The 23,647-nt window shown below is 46.7% G+C and overlaps 2 protein-coding genes across 38 annotated transcripts in view; one reads left to right on the top strand and one right to left on the bottom strand.

The window, feature by feature from the left end:
* USP37 (ubiquitin specific peptidase 37) overlaps positions 1 to 4,994 on the top strand; it is a 109,149-nt gene extending 104,155 nt beyond the window's left edge. For all 35 annotated transcript variants that reach the window (XM_078328534.1, XM_078328531.1, XM_078328552.1 and 32 more), the window contains one exon: positions 234 to 4,994. In XM_078328534.1, coding sequence (XP_078184660.1) covers positions 234 to 397 — 164 coding nt within the window. In that variant the 3' untranslated portion in view covers positions 398 to 4,994. The remainder of the gene's footprint in view (positions 1 to 233) is intronic.
* VIL1 (villin 1) overlaps positions 1,948 to 23,647 on the bottom strand; it is a 34,911-nt gene continuing 13,211 nt past the window's right edge. For 2 of the 3 annotated variants that reach the window (XM_054257928.2, XM_078328558.1), the window contains 12 exons: positions 23,439 to 23,537; positions 22,238 to 22,391; positions 21,134 to 21,234; positions 20,908 to 21,045; positions 20,148 to 20,306; positions 18,008 to 18,187; positions 17,510 to 17,655; positions 15,927 to 16,071; positions 15,242 to 15,430; positions 13,848 to 13,916; positions 11,119 to 11,259; positions 5,728 to 6,021 (listed from right to left, as the gene is read on the bottom strand). In XM_054257928.2, the coding sequence (XP_054113903.1) occupies positions 5,908 to 6,021; positions 11,119 to 11,259; positions 13,848 to 13,916; positions 15,242 to 15,430; positions 15,927 to 16,071; positions 17,510 to 17,655; positions 18,008 to 18,187; positions 20,148 to 20,306; positions 20,908 to 21,045; positions 21,134 to 21,234; positions 22,238 to 22,391; positions 23,439 to 23,537 (1,635 nt within the window). In that variant the 3' untranslated portion in view covers positions 5,728 to 5,907. Of the gene's footprint in view, positions 6,022 to 11,118; positions 11,260 to 13,847; positions 13,917 to 15,241; positions 15,431 to 15,926; positions 16,072 to 17,509; positions 17,656 to 18,007; positions 18,188 to 20,147; positions 20,307 to 20,907; positions 21,046 to 21,133; positions 21,235 to 22,237; positions 22,392 to 23,438; positions 23,538 to 23,647 lie in introns of all 3 variants that reach the window. The other variant, XM_035305688.3, reaches the window with a different exon arrangement.

Here is a 23,647-nt window from a genome sequence, read left to right as displayed (position 1 = left end):
GAATTACATAGCATGTTCATTAAAGCCAACTGTTGTCAGTTCCCCTCTGTTCTCAGAAATGAGCATTCAAAGGGTTAAGATCAAATGAGTGAGCTGCTTATTTAATAAAATACAGGCGTGAAGTGGAATATAAAGGCTTTATCTGTATCAATTTTATTTTACTTTTTCTCATGCCTATTCTTTGGTTCTGCTTACTAATTTCCTGTTTTATTTTTTGCTTATTTTATTTTAAGGGAGATCTTTGATGAGCTGCTGGAAACAGAAAAGAACTCTCAGACACTTAGCATGGAAGTGGGGAAGACTACCCGTCAGGCCTTGTGAGAAACAAACTTCTGGGTTGGTAGTGTGCACTGCATATTTTTTCTTACTGCTGCCCACCTCACCTTTCCTCTGCTGAAGGAGAATTTGGAATTCTACTTGATGCGGGAGCAACAAACAGCTCAGGGCCAAACCAAAAGACAAAAATTGGAGTTATGAAGAATGCTCCATGCTATTTTATGGAAACTTTGGTCTCACATCTGTAGCTGATTATCCTTTTTCTCCTATAAGAGTGGCACTTCCTTTTGTCTTAGGAACACATGTTGTAAATATATATATATCTGTGTATGTGTGTACACACACACACACAACACACACACACACACACACACACACACACACACGGGATGAATGGAGCCTTAAAGAGTTAGGATGAGCCACCAGAATATGCCTGTTCAAAATTAATAGCACAGCAGTTTGGAGAAGAAATGAAGGTGTCAAAGAGTCCATTCACCTGAGATATGTGTAAAGATATGCTTATCAGTTGGCCTTTAGCTTTTATGTTCCTTGAGTAGTTTCACTCAAGTCTGTAACCTTTTGTGTGTGTTTGCTTATTAGTAAAGTTCACTGGAAAGGCAGCTCTTCATGTTACACTAATGACAGTTTGTTCTCTTTGCAAGAGAGGGGCATTGCTGTCACCTGACTTGAGGAGCTGTTTTTTATTGTTGTTTGCAAATTTCATGAATTTGTGATGTCTTTGCTGTTTACATGCAGTCCCAAGAAATGGATTGTTGGTGCTCTGGAATGTCTTATAGTCTCACATTTGATATTCCTTTTATACTTTGTGTTTTCTCTAAGGAAATTTCTTCACATAGTACGTTCGTCATATATCATCATTATTATGGTGGTGAAGATAGACTCTTTTTCATTTTTTGTCATTCTTTTGTCATTTTTGTCATCAAGTAGCATTACCCTAATGGATTGCAACCAAAACTGTAAACAGGTGGAAAGATAACATTTCTCCAATTGGGACTCCGCAGCGGGAATACTTAGGGATAAGAAAGAATGCTAGCATCTCTGTCTCTCAAACATAAGGAGGATAAGAAGAGTGTTCTGGTAAACTAAAATTCTGGACCACTGAAGCTAAAAGTCCTATTGCAAGTGTGAAATTAAGTACTTGAGCTATAGGAAAACATTGATCATTTAACCATTTACTGTCTGGCTTGGCCCTTAAAATAGGGTCACAGTTAAAATATGATTGGCTTAGGTAATCCCAAGAACTAACAAATAACAAAAGGTGCATAATTTACCTACTTTTTAGGTGCTCAAGTTGAGGCAAAGTAGAGCGGCATCATTAAGTGCTATGCTAGTCACTTAGCTGACACAACCAGCTCGGTTAAGCAGCTTATGAAACTATATAAAGAATTATGTTAAGGATGGAATTCTGTCCATAAAATAATTTTACAAGCCCAGATATCATTAGGATCCCACAGAGTTAAGTATAGCAAAATGAAACCTTCATTGTTTTCTTTCGTGTTTTTTCTTTTGTTATAAACAAGGGGATTATTCTTTAGTTCTCAGAGTTAGGGACAAAACCACATCAGCTTTTCAGAAGGAAAAAAGCATTTAAAAACCTACCATCACATGAGAGAATTGCTTAAACCCAGGAGGAAGAAGTTGCTGTGAGCCGATGCCACTCCATTGCACTCCAGCCTGGGTGACAGAGTGAGACTCCATCTCAAAAAAAAAAAAAAAAACACACACACACACACAAACCACCATCACAGAAGGTGCAACATCTATTCTGAAAGATTGTCTTAAGAGAGCTCCAGCCCTACTCTTGAAACTTGGATATATTCTCACACAGTAACCTGTTCTAAATTTTTATTCTTTGAATTATAAATGGCTTCAGCAGTTTTGCTTAACTACGGATAAATGCTTTGCCTCCTGCCATCTACCTATATACATTATTGTGATGAATGTTCCAAAATGATAGAGTGGTAGAAAATGCCAGAGGTGTTTAGAGCAGAGGAAAATATTTGTTTTAAAAAACTAACTTTAAAATTTTGTTTCATTTCTACCAAGAGCCTCTTTTGGTTTGGTTTGGTTTGGTTTTGCTTGAAAATAACTGGTTTTCTCATAAATGAGTGAAGTGGTAATAAAATTCTTCGGCTAGTTACTAATTCTCTTACCTGTCTTTGCATTTAAGAGGCACTGTTAAAAATTATTGGGAAAGATTTAAAGTAAGGGCTGCATTAAAACATGGAGAAAAATAGAAATATGTCATAAGTCTAGATTGCCTCATGAAGCAGCTTCATTTGAATTGCTTTCATAGCTTTCATGTGTGTATGGTTTAGAAATCAACTTACCTCAGAAACCTGATTTGATCTTCATGTCTTGGCCAAGAGTTGTCGAAAGTAGGTGATTGGAGGATGTGAGTTATCTCACTGCTCATGTACTTGCATGTTTGGGACTCAAATTGTACTTGATGTCTGTCCATTCTTGTGGCCTTTCTCCTTTTTTACTCCTTTAATTTGCTTCTTTGACTACCAGTGGAGATTTCAGCTGGACTATGTTGATGGGGTTTGTTGTTTTTTTGAGCTGGCTGTATATATTTTAAAATTATAAATAGATAATATATTATTTTTTTTGCACAGTGTGATCAGTTTTCCCATTATTGGAGGATGGGGCAGTTAGCATGTTGGGGCCAGGAAGGGACAAGTTAGATAAGGATTGAGTGCTTCCGTTGCAGGCAGTTTGCACAATACCTAATTAACCTTCCTATTGAAAATACCAAATGTGTGGTTATATTACTTTAAATGACATTGAATTGGAACTTGATAGCAATTAGTTCTAGATACAATCTTTTGATCTTTGTTGGCATTTTAAAGGAAAAATAAACTGAATTTCATATTCGTTGATTTTAATCCCCTAATATTACTGAAGGTTAGAAAGTTGCACGTGGCTGAATGCTGTTAATTTCTTTAATAGCCATGACTATAATTTAGGCCTATGAGATTAGACTGTTTCATAGGGATATATCATATGTGTGTGCACACTCATGAGGTTTGTCTCAGCAGGATATAATAAGCAAATCCATGAATTGATCTATTAATACTTTGATTCCAAAAGTTTTGTTTACTTGCTGTGGTCTGTTCATTCTGGGCCTAATTTAAAAGGCTCAATAACAAATACAACAAATGTAAATGCGTTTACATTTTAAGACATAACGCAGTGGTACTTACAGATCAGTCAGTTAACTACAGAAAGCAAATGTTAGACCACACATTTGTTTTCTCCTTGATCAAGTGTAAAATTCTGAAACAGAGGCTTTAAAATTTAAAACCTCAGCAAAATAATCTATGAATTTAATTTTTCCACATTGTGTATAGTTACTGTTATTTAACTGTACACGTGTACAGCTACGGATATAGTTGTATAATGAAAATTATCTGCAAACACCTAAATTAAAGAGAAAAAAAGTAGTTTGTAAACTCACTTGTTAGCTACTAAAAAGAGGTTATATTAAAGCAAATAAAAATATTATCTTCTTTGCCCTCTGAAATGACTGCAGTGGATACTCTTCCATTTTCGGGGTGTGGGGGACCTTTTTAACTTAATTGACACCCCCCTCCCCGTGGTCTTTTGTTTTAAATGGGGGAAACAGAGCAGGGTCTCCAAGTACATGTGGATTTTTGTATATATAGGAGATTTTTTGGGAAAATCAAAAACCCAACACCAGATGCAAGGCACATAAAGGTGTTCCAATAAAATGGATAGATGTCTTTTTCCTCCCCATTTTGCTTTATACTGGGTAATGTACTCTTACAAGTATATACAAAAATTAAATAGACTTCTGCCCTCTAAAGTCTTTCTATTGCATTACTTCAGAATTCTAATTTTGTCTCTATTGATATGTGTTATTAACATCTGAAAATTTTTATTTTATTGGAGAACTAGTTTGTTAGGCCTTGAGAGTTTTGTGACAATTATTTTGCTGTGTTTCACCACAATCATTCACCTTATGGCATGCTTTGATTACTAGACTTGAGGCAGTCTCATTCATTGTATCATACTTACATACAATTAGTTGTTTCCATGTGTGCTATAAGTCTGAGGTGTATAGAGTTTTTATTAAAAAGTGTGCCAGTCTGAATGTAAGCATTTGATTTTTGTAACATTGGACTTTTCTTAAAAGTACAGAGGTTCAAAGTATAGGTATGTCTCTTGGCATAAGGATAGAGTGGGTGAAGGTCTGGGCCAGGATACAGGTTTGCCTGGTCAGAGGCCAGAACAAAGAAGAGCAGTCAACTAAACTGGTGTGTTTCAAAAATAGTGGGCCTGTGTGAAGAGTGAGACCACGTGGGTGTGCACACCTCTTGTCCCCAGGTTTCCCTCCCTCTGAGCTTTTCCTTCCCTCCCTAACTTCTCTGGCCTATTGTCAATGTTGTTTCTTTATACTTAAAGAGAGAAAAACAATGAGATTCCTACACTTTGCCTAATTGAGCCACTACCAGGTTTTCTGGCAGCTGTGGCCACATTATTTGTGAGGTGATTTTTTTCTTTATGTTCAGAGTGACTTTTGATTCTGATTATGTTTTGTATGGAGCGGCACTTTTATCTGTGTTTTAGCAGAACTGTTCCTCTGTATCCTTTACGGTTTTTCCTTTTGTTCCTTTTTAAATTATGCATAGAGTTTTTTTGTGTGTATGAAATTAAAGCCTTTATTAACCTTCTGTTGTTTGGACTGTTATTTCTGAAAAGGACACATTCTTGCTGATACTTATAACAACCCGTTGAAAGTTGTGGAAATCGCCTTCTGTTGGCTTTCTGACTTGGAATTCTTTGCAGCACTGTTACTTCTTAAAGGTAACAGAATGGTAAACCAGTGTTCAGCCATAGTCACCACTGATTCCTGTTATTTTCATCTGAGGAGTCTGTGAAGCTTTGCAGAGGCTTCTGGGTAAGTTTGTAAACCTAGGATGGACCTTCACTAGGCTTTTCCTTTGCCTTATTATTAAGGGTTGGGAGAAGGAGTGAAATAGCATTTGCATTTCATTCTTGCCTTTAGGTCTCAAGCTTAGCCCCAGTGGTTGTGCTGCTCTCACTGGGTACTGTTTGGCATTTGTGAAACCTCCTAAGAGGGCAGTCTTGTGGCCCATTCAACTCTCCTTCAACCCTCTAACTTACCCACTGAATAAGGCAGTAAGGAAAGTATATGTGAAAAGGAAAAGCTGTTATTCTGGGGACATTGTAAACCTGCAAAATGCTTCAGCCTACCTTCCATAGATAAAAATGAGTCATGAGAGAGGACAAGCTAGGTAGTGTCTCAGAACCCTAATGTTCCATGGAGTGTTTCCCTGCTCTTCTAAGAAGAGAAAGCTCTAGAATAGGAGTATTAAAAATGATGCAACACTTCAGGATGGAAATCTAGTGACCTTCCTAGAAGTTGAAATGAGGACCATAGGCTCCTTTTGGGATATCATCTTTCTGAAGGAATAGGTAAATTACTACAAAAGTGGCATTTGCCCAGAGAAGTTTGTGCTCGTAGGCACAACTGTAAAATTTCACTTCAATTGGTGTAGGACTAATACCAGTGATAAAACCCCACAATTACAGTAGGGTGCTGCTTTACAACCACAGCCACTCTTAGAATAGTCCTTTTTCTTTCTTGAGGTTTTGTTGCTTCCATCGAGGCAGAGCAGAGAAGGCAGTTGGAGTCATCCCGAAAGCCTGAGTGAAATCTTCAATGGACAGGTGTTCCTAGAAGAGGGGAGGGCCCAGAGGGCAAAGGTCACATATCCTTCCCTCCTTTCTCCCAGGCCCCATTTGCTCTGATGAGTCATATAGATGTGGCATATAATCAAATAAATGCAGAGTAAAAACACAATGTCAGGAGAGCCAGGAAAGGGATGCAGAGGAGGCAGCTATGGTATGTTGGTATTCCAGAGGTTTGACCCTGAATTTTTTTTTTTTTTTTTTGAGACCATGTCTTGCTGTGTTGCCCAGGCTGGTGTGCAGTGGCACAAACTCAGCTCACTGCAACCTCCACCTCCCAGTTTCAAGATTCTCCTGTCTCAGCCTGGAGGCCAAGTAGCTGGGATTACACACACGCGCCACTGGCTAGTTTTTGTATTTTTAGTAGAGATGGGGTTTTGCCATGTTGGCCAGGCTGGTCTTGGAATGCCTGTCCTCAAGTGATCCACCCACCTTGTCCTCCCAAAGTACTGGGATTATAGGCCTGAGCCACCATGCCCAGCCTGATCTCTGAATTTTTAACAATGAAAAGGATAGCAGTGTGGTAGATTGAGTTTTTCTACTAGGGTCAAGTTCACATTAGCCCAAATAAGAATCAGGACTCTTTCTAAGCCTTAGTTTTCCTCTCTATTAAATGGGGAACGTTTCTTTCTTTTTTCAGAATCTCACTCTATTGCCCGGGCTGAGTGCAGTGCTGCACAATCTCAGCTCACTGCAAGCTCTGCTTCCCAAGATCACACCACTGTACTCCAGCCTGGGCAACAGAGTGAGATTCTGCCAAAAAAAAAAAAGCAACTTGTTAAACCTCATCAGTTTTTTATATTCTTCTGTGAATGTGTCAGATTATTTTGTAGGAGCAGGTTTTGCTTAGAGAGTGGGAGGGTAGCAGCAGATGGTACAACTGAGGTTGGGGAAGGAGTCCAAGAGAAAACACTAGGAAGGCCAAAGGACACATTCCAAACTAAATGTTGCCTTTGAGCAGAAAAGATATTTGGGTAAACAACTTGTACCACCTCTCACCCTGTGAGCGATCCAGAAGATTAGATAGCAGTTTTACGTTTTTACTCTTGGCTTGGAAATCACAACTGGGAGTCACTACCTTTCTAAGCCTTGGTGGTCTTCAGCCGTAAGATGAAGAAATTCACTGAAATGACCTTTGTTCCCAACACTAAGATGATAGGATAATGATACTAAGGCAAGCTAAATACCCTCAAGGCACATTCAATTAAGAGTCCGACATTAAAGCTGCTATAAAACAGCATCTCCCAGCCTTCATCTCTGCTCCCCCAAGCACCAAGAGGTAGACAGTGAAGGTGAGACCTGAGGGTTTCCTTTAATACTTAGGCTGCTCTGCTAAGATGGCATTGGCCTAGGGAATATTTTATTGACTCCCACAGAGAGCCCTGAATTGAACAGCTTCTTAGTAAACACCTATAGATGGATTTCAAGCTCAGGGGGGGTCTGATGCTCTAGTTCTCTAACCTGTCATTAGATTTGCCTCTCACCCTGAGCATTCTCTCCTTAAGGTTCCTGGAAGCCTTCCTCACTCCCCAAGGCAGGGCAGTGGAATGCCTGGTTTTGGTTTGGGGGTTCATTTTGTTTTGGGGGGGGTTTTGAGACAGGGTCCTGCTCTGTCACCCAGGCTGGAGTGTGGTGACATGATCACAGATCACCTGCAGGCCTAGTCTCCTGGGCTCAAGCAGTCTTCCCAGCTAAGCCTCCCGGCTAGCTGGGACTACAGACACCACACGCAGCTAATTTTTTATTTTTTTGTAGAGACAGTGTCTCACTTTGTTTCCCAGGCTGATCTCAAACTCCTGGGCTCAAGCAAAGCCATCTGCCTGCTTTGGCCTCCCAAAGTGCTGGGATTACAGCCACTGCGTTCAGTGAGTGGCTGGTTTTGGAAGGAGAGAGTAAATTTGAATGATATGGACATCAGTGGATGGGGAAGAGCTGCCATACCCCAAATCTGTGTAGCACCCTCCCCCCAGTTTCCTCACGCCTGTGGCTACTATGTTCTAGGTCTGTACTCTCTCTGGTCCAGCCAGGCTGGCTCCTCAGCTTTGTCAAGACTGCTGGACTCTGACCCCTCAGTCTAGATAGCAGGGACTACCCATCCTAGTGGACTTGTATCTTTCCACTGGTCCTGTTCTTGAACCCTGCAGTCCTGCCAGCTGATTACCAGCCACACCCATGCCCACATCCGCCTCCCTGTTGTTTACTCATCAGTGCGCAAATACTGAGATTACCATCTTGCTTTGCCTGCAGCCAGACCTACCACCCCACTGTTGTCACTGGTTCACCTTGCAAGACTGGAGCAGCTAGAGAGGTCTGAAAACCTCTCCTACACTCCCCATGTGACATTAAAGTCAGCTCTCCCACAAGAATATATATTACTTCCATGATTAAAAAAATCAGCCGCAGTCCAGGCACGGTGGCTCACACCTGTAATCCCGGCACTTTGGGAGGTGGAGGTGGGTGGATCACTGAGGTCAGGAGTTTGAGACCAGCCTGACCAATCTGGTGAAACCTTGTCTCTACTGAAAATTAAAAAAAAAATTTAAAAATAAAAAATAAAAAAAAAAATTAACCAGGCATGTAATCTTGGCTACTTTGGAGGTTGAGATAGGAGAATTGCTTGAGTCAGGGAGGTGGAGTTTGCAGTGAGCCAAGATCGTGCCAATGCACTCCAGCCTGGGTGACAGAATGAGACTCCGTCTCAAAAAAAAAAAAAAAAAAAAAAACTCCTTTGTGCTACATAGCATGATGGTAACAGTGAGTGGGACTCCGAAGGCCTGGTTCTTGCTCTGGCTTTGCAACTAACTGGTAACATTAGGCAAGTCACTTCATGTCTCTGGACCTCAGTGTAGAACAGGCAATAATAACAGTTTTCATTTGTTGAATACTACACGCCAAGGCTGGGCTTAGCTCATCATTGTACTGGGATCATCATCCCACTGTTACGGTGAAGACAGATGTGCCTCCTACCCTCCTAGCAACTGCACAGATGGGAGAATCCAGGAGACAACATAGGAATGTGCTCTCTAAAGTAAAAGGCAGGATTGAAATTCTCTGGGAACAAAACATTTATACAAATATTGAGCCAAAACCCTTAGCAGACTTTCATGTTCTGAGAGAGACACTAGGCATCTCTTTTCTGTAGATCCCTGGATTCATTTGTAAGACTACTTTTGACTTATCAGACAGAGTATATTATCACTCCATTCAATACCCCTAAGCTAGACTGGCAGTCTATTCTGGATCTTCATGAAGTGGGAATGAATATTAGAAATGTGTTCTTAGGCTGGGTGCAGTGGCTCACATCTGAAATTCCAACACTTTGGGAGACTGAGCCCAGGAAGTTGAGGCTGCAGTAAGCCGTGATTGTAACTGCACTCCAGCCTGGGCAACAGAGCAAGACCCTATCTCAAAACAAACAAACAAAAAACGTGTCTAGCCCCAACCTCCATTCCTCACACACTTAAAGTGTTTTGAACAAGTTCTTGCTGTGCTAACCACAGTTACCAGACAGACCATGTGCTAATGAGTCCTTTTTTTTTTTTTTTTTTTTTTTGGCTGATGAGTCTTAAATGTATATATCTGCCCTGGTGTTCCTCTGAATTGCCTGTCCACTGAATGTGTATCTAAACCTCAAAGGACATAGCTACCACTAAACTCATGATTGTCTTCCCCTGAGCTCAGCCTGATCCTGTTTTCTGTCTTGGAGAATGATGCTATTTTCTGCCCTCTCACACTCTTTATCCAGTAATTACCAAATGTTGTTGATTTTACCTCCTAAATGTTTCTCTCCACCTCCTCCACCATGACCTATTCTAGGTTCCCACCTACCTGTCAGCCTGAGAGCAGCTATGCTGTCTCTCCTAACTGGTGTTCCTATGGCTGCTCTGGCCATCTTCCAGACTATTGTTGAATGAGCAGCTATAATTTTTTTTTAATTTTGAGATGGAGTTTTACTCTTGTCACCCGGGCTGGAGTACAATGGCGTGATCTCGGCTCATTGCAACCTCCACCTCCCAGGTTCAAGTGATTCTCCTGCCTTAGCCTCCCAAGTAGCTGGGATTACAAGCATGTGCCACCATGCCCAGCTATCTTTATAATTTTAGTGGAGACAGGGTTTCACCATGTTGACCAGGCTGGTCTTGAACTCCTGACCTCAGGTGATTCACCCACCTCAGCCTCTCAAAGTGCTGGGATTACAGGCCTGAGCCACCACACCCAGGCAGTAATGTTTTTTAATGTAAATCTGTCACTCTGCTACTTCAACCATTATGATTCCCCTTCACTGTCAGGATACATGATATGATCCTTAACTTGGGATAGAAGGCATTGCCAGTCCAGCCCTGCCTCCCTCCCTGGCTCCGCACACTGCAGCCACTCTGACCATCTTGCAATTTTGCCCCCATGTTTATTCCCTGCCTTTGGGCTTCATGTTAGCTGTTCCTTCATGTCCCTGTCCAGAAATAACTTACATTGCCTCAATAATTCCTATTCACCTTTCAGAAGGAAATCTGACTACATCAGGCTCCTGCTTGTAATACTTTTTTTTTTTTGAGACAGTCTTACTCTGTCACCCAGGGTGGAGTGCAGTGGCATGATTTTGGCTCACTGCAACCTCCACCTCCTGGGTTCAAGAAATGCTTGTGTCTCAGCCTCCTGAGTAGCTTGGATTATAGGCATGTACCACCAAGCCTGGCTAATTTTTGTATTTTTAGTAGAGATGGGGTTTCACCATATTGGTCAGCCTGGTCTTGAACTCCTGGCCTCTGGTGATTCACCTGCCTCGGCTTCCCAAAGTGCTAGGATTACAGGCGTGAGCCACCACACCCAGCCTTGTTTGTAATACCCTTCACAGTTCCTATACTTCACCTTTCTGGCACTTAACCCTGAAATTAAATCATAGTGGAACCAGGCTTCTCTGTTCTCTCTCCTCCTTGGAGGTAAGCTGGCATGAAGGCAGAATCTCATCTGTCTTGTTCACCAGGGCATCCCCAGCACCTAGTCACCTGCAAGGCCAAATCTGGGCATCAACTACGGTGGTTCAACAAATGGACTTCTTTGTCCTCCTTTGAGAGTCTGACCTACCTCCTTCCTGCTGGGGTCCACACCCTCGGGGAGCTCCTCTACAGGCTTGTTCACTAGCTTCTCCAGGGGGAAGATGGGCAGAGGCCCAGAACTGAGGTTGGTGTTAGCATTGAACACATCCACTTTGGGGCTTGTGATCTCCTAGGAAAGAAAAGGAAACCATTGGTTGCTTTAGCTGGTGCGCACTACCTCCCAGGCTGCCTTTCTCTCTGAAGTCAACATTGATTCTAGGGCACCACCTTCAAGAAGCTTCCCATGTCCCATCCCACCCTGCCACACACACACTCATAAGAACACAACATAGGCCAGGCGTGGTGGCTCACACCTGTAATCCCAACACTTTGGGAGGGAGCCGAGGTGGGTGAATCACTTGAGGTCAGGAGTTCAAGACCAGCCTGGCCAACATGATGAAACCCCGTCTTCACTAAAAATACAAAAATTAGCCATGTATGATGGCAGGCGCCTGTAATCCCAGCTACTCAGGATTAGCTGAGGCAGGACAGTCGTTTGAACCTGGGAGGTAGAAGTTGCAGAGAGCTGAGATTGCACCACTACACTCCAGCCTGGGTGGCAGAGAGAGACTCCTCAAAAAACAAAAACAAAAACAAAAAACCCACAACATAGAGCTTAGTGGTCTGTTCTGATCAAAGTCCATTAGTGGAAAATGCGTCTTTTCTTTAATGACTCATTAACTTCCCCATGGCTTCCTCTAGAGTTTGAGATCTAGCCTGGATATTTATGACCCTGTCTCTCCTATCTGTTGTGAAATTGTCATCCATAAATTCACTTAACCTTGACCTATCTATACATGCAAGTGTGCACTCTCAGTCTACCAAGAAGGGTTGGTTTCAACCATCTGTTGATTATACCACAGTGTACTTGTGAACTTGTTCTTGAGTTTTGGACACATTTCTCAGAGTTAGCTCTGTCTTGTTCCCTCTATAAGCCTGTGAGCATCTCAAAGCAAAGGTTTTGATTTCATATTCCCATATCCAAGGCCTAAAGGCTAAGTATATTTCTCTTTGGGTTTTTTGGGGGAGAGGAGGGTTGTTTTTTTGAGATGGGGTCTGACTCCGTTGCCCAGGCTGGGTGGAGTGCAGTGGCACAATTTCAGCTCACTGCAACCTCTGCCTCCCGGGCTCAAACCAACCTCCTACCTCAGCCTCTTGAGTAGCTAGGACCACAGGTGCACACAGCACGCCTGGCTGGGTTTTCTTTATAAAGACAGGGTTTCCCCATATTGCCAAGACTAGTCTCAAACTCCTAGGCTCAAGTAATCCACCCACCTCTGCCTCCCAAAGTGCTGGAATTACAGGTGTGAGCCGCCACACCCAGCCTAAATAAATTTCCGTTAACTCACTGAAAGACCAAAGGAGTTACAGTTATTCTACCAAGAGAAGGGACCCCAAGGGTGGTGATTTCTTTTATTTATTTATTTATTTATTTGAGACAGAGTTTCACTCTTGTTACCCAGGCTGGAGTGCAATGGCACGATCTCGGCTCACTGCAACCTCTGCCTCCTGGGTTCAGGCAATTCTCCTGCCTCAGCCTCCTGAGTAGCTGCGATTACAGGCATGCGCCACCATGCCCAGCTAATTTTTTTTTTTGTATTTTTAGTAGAGACGGGGTTTCACCATGTTGACCAGGATGGTCTCGATCTCTTGACCTCGTGATCCACCCGCCTCAGCCTCCCAAAGTGCTGGGATTACAGGCTTGAGCCACCGCGCCCGGCCAAGGGTGGTGATTTCTATTTCTTAACGTGTAGTTCATTGACTACATGAAATTACCTTTTTAAAATAAGATTTAAAAGATGCAGATTTCTAGGTGCCAACCCTAAGTCTGTAAACCAGAATCTTTGGGAACAGGGCCTTGGAATCTGTATTTTAATATGCTTCCCCCTCACTCCCTGCCTTCCATCTCCCAGACTCCATGTATGATAAAACTTGAGAACCAGGCTGGGTGTGGTGGCTCATGCCTGTAATCCCAGCACTTTAGGAGGCCAAGGCAGGTGGATCACTTGATCTTGAACAAGACCAGCCTGGCCAACATGGTGAAACCCCATCTTTACTAAAATACAAAAATTAGCTGGGTCTGGTGGCACGCACCTGTAATCCTGGCTACTTGGGAGATTGAGGCATGAGACTCACTTGAACCCTGGAGACGGAGGTTGCAGTGAGCCAAGATCACACCACTGCACTCCAGCCTGGGAGGCAGAGTGAAACTATGTTTCAAAAAAAAGAGCCGTGTGGTGGCTCACGCCTATAATCCCAGCACTTTGGGAGGCCGAGGCGGGTGGATCATGAGGTCAAGAGATCGAGACCATCCTGGTCAACAAGGTGAAACCCCGTCTCTACTAAAAAATACAAAAATTAGCTGGGCATGGTGGTGCACGCCTGTAGTCCCAGCTACTTGGGAGGCTGAGGCAGGAGAATTGCTTGAACCCAGGAGGAGGTTGTGGTGAGCTGAGATCGCGCCATTGCACTCCAGCCTGAGTAACAAGAGCGAAACTCCATCTCAAAAAAAAAAAAGAGAGAGAATCATTTTACTAGAAAATTGAGGAAACAAAACCACTAGAGGCACTGGAGTCAAACAGCAAGAAGAATGAGAAGTGGGGAGAAACAGGAGGGAAAGCGCAGGGCACTGGTGTCTTCTCTGCAGCATTCTTGACTTTCAGAGGCCTGACCACCAGCTGGCCACAGCAGGGCCCTGCCACCCTGCCCCAGACTCACAGCAGTGATCTGGCTCCAGTCTCTAGAGTTGCCAAGCTCCTCCTTCAGGTCCTCATAGGATTTTGTGTTCTGCATGTAAAGTAAATAACAGATTAGAGCTGGGTCGCAGCAGAGGGGATGGATGAGAAGCCATTTTCCTTCAAGAATGGAAAGAAGGCTGGTCTGAGGCCTTCAGGAAAGGAAGGAGGATACTCAGGCTGAGTCTGGAGGAGGGTCCTTGAAAAAGGAGATTAAATGGTTAGGTTGGGACCAGAGGGGCTGCCAGATCAGAAAAGGGCAGGGCAGGCTGTATTTGTCCCAGCTCAGCCCGACATGGGCATGGGGAGGATCTTTTCCCATCTGCCTGGGCCAGTGCAAGCACCCACAGGCAGTGTGGAAGACCCTGCCTAGGCTACGTAGGCTCCGGGGAATGGAGGGCTTCTGGCAGTGGGCAGGGGGGTCCCCCCAGACCTATAATGGAGCCCTGCCACAGAGGAGTGAAGGGACCATGAGCTCTCTGAGGAGCCATCTCCATATTCTGGAGCACACTTATGCTGAATGAATGAGGCTGAGAAAGAAGCCAGCACACAGGAGGTGAGGGAAGGGTGGTAACTGAAGTGGGCTGAGAAAACCTGGCATCTCGATTTGCTGCCTTGAGAATTGTTTGAATCCATCCTCAAGACTTAAATTCAGCCCATCTAACTGCAGAATTTAAAACTAAAAAAAAAAAAAAAAAAAAAAAACAGATTTAAGGAAATTAAGCTTTCTGTTTCCCTAAACTCATCTGTTATGCCAATTTAGAGCACCCAGAGCCGCCAGGCCAGGCCTCGCTCTACTCTGGCCTTCTTTCGACAGAAAACCTTTGCTGGAGTTCCTTTTGGGGGATCTGCCCTCTGCTCCTGTGTGGGGCCAGTTTGAGAAATGCCCCGGGGGAGCCTGGCACACCATCCCTCAGGGAAGGGCCACACACATGACCTATTTTGCTTAGAATTTAGCACCAGGAAGACGTTTGTCAGTTCTTGAGATCCGACGTGTTTCATCTGGCACTGAGGGTCCGCCGTGTTGCTGCGATGATGAGAACATTCTCACTTGTGCTGCCCAACACAGTAGCCGCCTGCCACGTGTGGCTAGTGACAAACTGAATTTTGAACTGTGTTTAATTTTAAGTAATCGGTACGTTTCTTACCTATGCTATCCAGCAGCTTCACTCTAAATGTAGCATGCATAGACTTCTTCCCTCTCCCTCACCAGGAAGCTTAACGGCCTTCACACAGCCTTACTTTCTATTCTAAGCCTCCTTTAGCCCCTTTCTAAATCAGCAGGTCATGCATCTCAAAGGGACAGAGAGGCCTTCCGAAATCAGCCTGCTCTCCAGGCAAGGCTAGAGCAGAACGTGCTGGGATGAGGCCACTCACACTCCACTTGAAGGGATCCCAAGCCAGGAACCAGCCTGTGAAGGTGGGGGGCTCATGTCCCTGCTTCACCACAATGATGGGGGTTTCGGGGTCACGCCCGCTGGGATGGGTCTTGAGGTATTCCTGCACCGTGGCTGCTGCAGCCTTCTTCTCCTCCTCGTTGGCATGTTTCCCAATCCAGAAGAAGACCTGTTGAGAAACCCAGGAAGTCAGACCTTCCTGTCCTCCCTGGCCTGCAGAGATCTGCCTCAGTTGTCCAACAGTGAAGCCCTCACCCTGACCCTGACTCTACCACTACCAGCCAAATGACCTAGGGGAGGCACCAACTGGCCTTGAATTTGTATCTGGGAAATTGTGAGTTTGGACAGATGCCTTGTACCTGGATATTCCGTAAATGTGTGACTCCTAGACTGTCTAAAGCTCAGGATTCTCAAAAACACTCCTGCTGCCATGTGAAATAAATAGGACTTTGGGAGAGAATGCATTCTCCCCTGCAGCCCCTCTGAGTACGCTCCTCCCCACCTCCCTTCTTTCTTATGCTCCTGGTGTTCATAATACCATTTCCAGGCAGAAATTACATGAGGGCCAAGAAAATGTTGACACTTATCTAACCCTAAAACCACTCTTTCTTGGCCCTGGGAATTGAGGTGGCTGGGAAGTGGGGTGCCCAGGCCCTCTGTCCTACCTGGTCCCAGACATCTAGTAGGAACACATCATCCTCTTCCAAGTCGTCCTGACTGAAGTCGGGGATCTCTATGGCCAGGAAGCGCCCAGTCTGGTTGGAACATTCAAAGAGCCGGGGGGTAATGACCAGGTTTTCTTCCTGTAGTCTGCAGGATGGAGAGAAGATTGTACTGGCAGAAGGAAGGTGTGGCAAAGGAGAATCGAGGACACAGAACTGAGGGAGGGACTCTGGCATGGAAAGGCCATCTCCAGCAAAATGCCCTGTCTTCTGATTGACAAAAGGGTCCCCTCTCATTCCAAGAGTGCTCCGAGGGAGAAATTCCCACTGCTTTCTGGACACGCATTCCAGTGGCTTTTGCAGAGCCTTGTTAGGAATTTCTTCCTGATATCCTCCCTCCATCCCTCCTGCTGCTACTGCAGTACAGGCCCTTTTGTTTTTTAACTAGGGACTAGGGGATCAGGGATATTCTCTAGAAAAACCACTTAAGGCCAGGCAAGGTGGCTCACGCCTGTAATCCCAGCACTTTGGGAGGCTGAGGTGGGCAGATCACCAGGTCAAAGATGAAGACTGTCCTGCCAACAGGTGAAACCCCATCTCTACTAAAAATACAAAAATTAGCTGGGCGTGGTGGCACGTGCCTGTAATTCCAGCTACTCGGGAGGCTGAGGCAGGAGAATTGCTTGAACCCGGGAGGCAGAGGTTACAGTAAGCCGAGATCCCACCGGGCACAGTGACTCATGCCTGTAATCTTAGCACTTTGGGAGTCTGTGATAGGTGGATTACCTGAGGTCAGGAGTTCGAGATCAGCCTGGCCAACATGGTGAAACTCTGTCTCTACTAAAAATACAAAAATTGGGCAGGGCATGGTGGCTCACGCCTGTAATCCAAGCACTTTGGAGGCCAAGGCAGGTGGATCACCTGAGGTTGGGAGTTCAAGACCAGCCTGACCAACATGGTGAAACCCTGTCTTTAAAAAAAAGAAAAGAAAAAAAACCAAAAATACAAAAATTACACAGGCATGGTGGTGGGCGCCTGTAATCCCAGCTACCCAGGAGGCTGGGGCAGGAGAATTGCCAGAACCCAGGAGGCAGGGGCTGCACTGAGCTGAGATTGCACCACTGCACTCCAGCCTGGGTGACAGAGCTAGACTCTGTCACAAAAACAAAACAAAAGAAAACTTTTTGAAAGAGGGTTTGTGGCTTGTGCTCCTCAGTATCCCAGGCCTGTCTCAGTATGTCCAGGACCTAAAGGCAGGCTGGACTCTGGCACCTTCTTACTGAAAGGCAAACCTGTAGCCCTGCCCCTCTCTTTGAGCTGCCTCCTATGGCCAGGAATTCCCTTTGCCAAGGAAAACCCCACCAGGTCCTGCACATACTGTAGTGAGCAGTACAGACACAGCCCCTGTGCCAAGGGGCTCCAAGGGCATGGGCTACCCTTTATTCATCTTGTAGCCCTGAGGGACTGGCATGGTGCCTGACATAGAGTCCTCAGTCCATGCCTGCTGTGGGCTCTGGGTGTGGGGATGGAGATGCTAGAGGCTCCCCTACCTTGGTAACCTAGAGGCGGGGGGACCTGTGAGTTACCTCTTGGTGTTGGCATAGGGAGCCTTCCCGCCCAGGGCCATCCAGAAGTTGGCTGGCTCCTGCCCTTCCACCACCACTTGCTTCTCTGTCCGGGAGATGGTGTCAGCAACCATCTTGGCCATCTCCCGCTCGTCCCCACTACAGCCCTGGGAAAACAAAGGGGTTGGCCAATTTCTAGTGCCACCCCTACCTCCACCCTCCTACCACATTCACCGCCCAGAGTTCCAGGGCCTAAGAAGGCTCGCCTGGGTCAGGACCCACCCTGTGTATATAGGGCACACAGGGACAATTCCATGCTCTCCTTTGTCCTTAACATTCCAGAGAATAGCAGAGAAAACTAGAGTCTTTTCAAGGGTGGGCGAGGGACTCTAAGAGGCAGTGCATTCTTCTTACAGAGATTAAAGGAGAATCTGTGTAAGAATACCAAGGTCTGCTGCATAACTGGGGGACTCCCAGGACCCACTTGGGGATGGGGAGGCCTCTAGGCCCTGAACACACCTTCCCACACCATAGGTAGCAGCAAGACTGGGTCTTGAGGACAAAGACATCATTGGAATTGAGGGAACTGGCCCGCGCTGGGACCTCAAAGGCCTTGGTGTTGCTGGCTCTGGTTCCCTGGACCTGGAACAGCCGTGTGGAGGGCCCAGGCTCCAAGTTGTTACCTCGGGAGGTGCCTCCCTGCAAGTGAGCGGAGAAGGCAGGGAGGGAGACAGGAGTCACTTAGTAAAGAAGATGATGGGGGAACAGAGAGGCACAAAGAGCCAGAGAGGGAGAGGGTAGGGCGGGGCAGCCTGCCCTGCAGCTCCTCTGATGCTCTGTCTTCAGCTCTTTCTAAAACATTGCTTGCATCGTGGCAATTCTCTGCTCAAAAACATTCAGTGAGTCCCCATTGCCTAAAGCCCAGCTCCTCAGCGGTGCCTTTGAAGGCCCCACGTGACGAAGATGCAAACTGCCTTTGTTGACATTGCTACTGCCAACCCTCCAGCTTAGCTGTGCCAGGCTTTTTTTTTTGAGACAAAGTCTCGCTCTGTTGCCCAGGCTGGAGTGCAATGGTGTGATCTTGGCTCACTGCCTCCCAGGTTCAATTCTCCTGCCTCAGCCTCCTGAGTAGCTGAGACTACAGGCGCTCACCACCACGCCTGGCTAATTTTTTGTATCTTTAGTAGAGACGGGGGTTCAGGGTTCACCATGCTGACAAGGCTGGTCTCAAACTCCTGACCCCAGGAGATCCACCTATCTCAGACTCCCAAAATGCTGGGAATACAGGTGCGAACCATCGCACCCAGCCAGCTCCATCAGTCTTCTGATGTTCCCCGTGGAGCCTCTCCCTGGGCCCTTGTCCTTGCTGTGCCCCTGCATTGCATGCCCTCGATTTACCTCTGCTAAACTCCTCAACTCTGACCCAAATGTCAAGACAAATGTCTCCTCCAATTCCCCTCCTGCCCATTAACTCTATGGCATTCCCAGATTATTGTACTCCAGCCAACAAGATGATAAACTGTATTAACGTGCCGTTCTTTCCCTTGCTTGGGGACTTGCAAAGGACTGTGTGTTTCAGGTGCTCAATAGGCAGATTATTGCTTAAATAGTTGCATTAGATGTCTGTTTCATTTTGTTGGAAGGCACCAATGCAGTTTGCACAGGTGCATCATTTCGGCAAATCTAGCCAAAATATCTTCTTTTTTATGTAAAGGATTTAAGGAGTTGGAGTGTAGAGGGCAGGCAGTACTTGCACATGGTGAATGCTCATTACACCACATCTTCCTTCTTTCTTTCCTTCCTTCCTTCCTTCTTCCTTCCTTCCTTCTTTCTCTCTCTCCCTCCCTCTCTCTCCCTCCCCCTCTCTCTCTCTTTCTTTGTTTCGATGGAGTTTCATTCTTGTTGCTCAGGCTGGAGTGCAGTGGCACAATCTCAGCTCACTACCACCTCCACCACCCGGGTTCAAGTAGTTCTCTTGCCTCAGCCTCCCAAGTAGCTGGGATTACAGACATGTGCCACCACGCCTGGCTAATTTTTGTATTTAATAGAGACAGGGTTTTTCCATGTTGGTCAAACTTGGTCTTGAACTCCTGACCTCAGGTGATCCACCCACCTTGGCCTCTCAAAATGCTGGGATTATAGATGTGAGCCATTGTGCCTGGCTTCATATATATATATGTATTTTTTTTTTTTTTTTTGAGATGGAGTCTCGCTCTGTCACCTAGGCTGGAGAGCAATGGCATGATCTCGGCTCACTGCAACCTCTGCCTCCTGGGTTCAAGCAATTCTTCTGCCTCAGCCTCCTGCGTAGCTGAGATTACAGGCACCAGCCATCATGCCCGGCTAATTTTTGTATTTTTGTAGAGATGGGGTTTCACCATGTTGGCTAAGCTGGTCTTGAACTCCTGACCTCAGGTGATTCACCCACCTCAGCCTCCAAAAGTGCTGGGATTACAGGCATGAGCCACTGCACCCGGCCCAATTACACATATTTCTAAAGTAACCAAATGGGTTGTTTCTATTACCAGTTACACATAGGTGATAGAGCCTCCAGGGTAGTCTCCTATGAAGAATGGGCTTCACCCCAAGCCCTGCCTTTACCACCCACCCCCTTCCTCATCTCCTGGATGCCTGTCTCGCCTCAGTTCAGGAGCCATACCTGGTAGACAACCATGCGTCCCTTGAAGATGGACATAAGATGAGGCGGCTCCTTGCCCATTGGGACCCGGATCTGGACTGGTTCACCATTGTACTTCTGGTCGAGGATGACAGCTTGATAAGCTGATGCAGCAATTTCATCTTGGCTGGCCTGGCTGCCCTGGGGATAAGCAGGAGGGAGTGAGTGGGATAGGGTCAGCTCCCACTTCTAACCCCATCCTCAGCCTCAGCAACAACTTCATCCCCAATTCTAATCTGGTTCTAAACCTAATTGTCTTCCCCACCAGACTCTGCTGTGAAACAGCCACAACCCTGATCTGACCCAGACCTCAGTTCTGACCTCAACCTCAAACCTAATTCTTTCCCAGACCCAGACCAGCCCTGACCTGCCTGCAACCCCAGCCTTGACCCTGAACTTCCTCCTCTCCTTTCTGCTCCTCCCTCAGCGAAGCATCACAGGCCCCACACCACTGACTCCCAGCACCTCCCTGTTCCTTCTAGACACAAAAACCCACGGGCAGAGCAGGTGACAAGAATGTGCAGAAGGCAATTAAAATTGGAAGAGAGACTCAGAGAACCAAAAGGAAAAGGGCTGTGAATGGGGTACTAGTGGGACCTCGTAGCCAAGGCAGTCCATCTTTAAGGGGTGAGCTCCCCATCCCCAGAGGAATTCAACCCAAGGGTGATGGCCACTTAGCAGGAGTATGTACAAGGTGGCGCTAAGCCAGCTGTGCTCTAGGTGGGACAGGGCGGGACCTTACCTGCCAGATGTAGAGTAGGTAGTGCTGCTTCTCGCCGATGAGGTAGGTGTAGAGCAGCAGGTAGCAGTCGCCCCCATAGAAGTGGCCTAGCCACTTGGAATCCACAGGTGCCAGCTCTAGGTCCTCAATGCGCCACACCTAGGGCCAGTATTAGGCCAGGGTGAGGTCCAGAACAGGCTCCACCATCCCTGCTCCACCCAGCATGGGCCTCTCTGCCCTCACATACCTGCACGTCCCCACTCCCATCATCCACCATCTTCTGCTGGGCAGCCACCTGAGGCTGGACATGCATGGACGAGGCATCGAACTTCACCTGCTCCACCTTGGCTAGAGTAGGAGAAATCATGACACCAATTGTCACCAGCAGAGGTCCCTCAGGTCCTCACAACAGCCCTGAATGGCGGCTACAATTCTTAGACCAATTTTCAGATGAGGAAACTGAAGCAAGAGAGATTCAGTAGTTTACCTGGTTGCATAGAATGTGCCACAGCTACAGTAGAGAACCATACATCCCTGCTTCTAAGACTCCTGCTTCATTAGTGCCTCCCAGGGAGCCAGAAGCAGCACAAGAGCAAGACTGTGGCTTTACTGATCTACTCCATCCTGACCCTGCAGCATTCAGACTTCAAGCCTTGACCTTGTCTCCAAGCTCAGGAGGAAGCTCTGTGATGATGAGGGCTACACATTTTTGTTTCTCCTCCCCCAGCTGCCAGGCACCAAGCTTGCCCTCAGCAAATACTGGCTGGTAAGAGGCTGAAGCTATTTGGTTTCCAGGGAGGCCCAACCCTATCCCAAATGAAACATCACTCTCAGCTCCCCCGATTTTTTTTTTTTTTTTTTTTTTTTTGAGATGGCGTTTCACTCTTGTTGCCCAGGCTGGAGTACAATGGGCTCACTGCAACCTTCGCTCAGCTCACTGCAACCTTCACCTCCTGAATTCAAGCGATTCTCCTGCCTCAGCCTCCCGAGTAGCTGGGATTACAGGCATGGCATGTGCCACCACACTTGGCTATTTTTTTTTTTTTTTTTTTTTTTTGGTATTTCATAGATATGGGGTTTCACCGTGTTAGGCTGGTCAGGTGATCCACCCGCCACGGCCTCCCAAAGTGCTGAGATTAGAGGCATGCACCACTGTGCCCGACACTCTCAGCTCCCTTTTTGTTACAATTGGAGTTTGTCCATGTCCTGACCCATTGGGATAAGCCCAGAGCCAGCGTAAAAGTCTTTGTGGAAGATGCATGTCGGGAAGGACAGTAGGGGCTGGACCAAGTGGCTCTCCTGGCCTAGCCCCTGGATCCTGGCTCCCTCACTGCCCCCGCCTGGCTCTCACCCACGGAGCCCACAGTGTGGGTTTTGCCCAGGCCTGAGGTCCGGTTGGGCACGGTCCACTTCTGGAAGAGTTGCTGAAAGACGGCCGACTCTGCCCCGTCATTCTGCACCTCCACCTGTGTGCTTGGTGGGTACTGCTTGGCTTTGATGAAGTTCTGGAAAGAGAAATGGGTGGCTGGAAGCTATGCCCCTCCCCTGGTCCCCACTCCCAATGCAAGCCAAATCTGGCTCTAACCCCAACCAGATCCACCATCAGATCTACCCCTGGTACCAAACCTGAACCCAAACCCAGTGCCGATGCCAATTCCCAACCTAACCCTACCCTGACCCCAACATCGAGGTCAAACCTGATATACCATGAACCTAACACTGGCCTCAAGCCTCACTGTGACCTCAATCTAATACCCAAACCCAACTCTGACCCCAATCCCAAAGCCAAATCTAATTCCTAGTGTGACCCTACCTCATGCTAACCCTAATGCCCAGTCCCCTATCCAACACTGGCCCCAAGCCAGTTAGGGTTACATCTCCAGCCCCAGCAATGACCCCAAACTCTGACTTGGCCCTCGTCTAAGCTGACCCAATCCCCTTTTGTAGGAAGCCAGCCTCCCTCCATTTCTCCTTCCCTTACCTTCTTTTTTTTTTTTGAGATGGAGTCTTGCTCTGTCACCCAGGCTGGAATGCAGTGGCTCACTGCACCTCTGCCTCCTGGGTTCAAGTAATTCTCTCTTGCCTCAGCCTCCTGAGTAGCTGGGACTACAGGTGCCTGCCACCACACCCAGCTAATTTTTGTATTTTTAGTAGAGACAGGGTTTTGCCATATTGGCCAGGCTGGTCTCAAACTCTGACCTTGTGATCCACCCACCTCGGCCTCCCAAAGTGCTGGGATCACAGGTGTGAGCCACTGTGCCAGCTCTCCTTCCCTTCTCTAAACCCAGCTCAGGTGCCGGGAGGTGAGAGCCCACATCTTGAGGTGGCCCCATGGTTGCCTGGTGGATGGCTCCCTGGTGTGCAGAAAACCCCCAAGATGACTACAGAATGGTCCTTCAGCTCCTCCCATTGGGCCGTGCCCAGTCCCCATCCTGCCCCTCCCAGCCTTCCCTGCCTCTGCCTGGTGCTGTGCTCTGGTCTGAATCTGCCTGCCCACCCCATGCTGTTCTCTCTCCCATCACTCTGCCCTCCTCCTGGGCCCCCACCCCTACCAGTGCATAGTTCACGGCTCCCTTCTTCTCCCGCTCATTGGCATTCTTCCCCTTCCACACGTAAATCTTCAGGCCCCCCTGGTCCAGGATGTAACAGTCCTAGAGTCCGGAGAGGTTAAGAGTCTGATGGAGCTGGAAGTGCTGGACTGGGACAGCCTCACACACACACACACAAGTCTCTCCCTCCCATGCCCACCCCAACCTCCTGG

The sequence above is a fragment of the Callithrix jacchus genome, chromosome 6 (genome assembly GCF_049354715.1).
Source record: "Callithrix jacchus isolate 240 chromosome 6, calJac240_pri, whole genome shotgun sequence".
Taxonomy (NCBI): Eukaryota; Metazoa; Chordata; class Mammalia; order Primates; family Cebidae; genus Callithrix; species Callithrix jacchus.
Note: the sequence above shows the minus strand (reverse complement) of the source record. Positions and strands in the feature narration are given on the sequence as shown.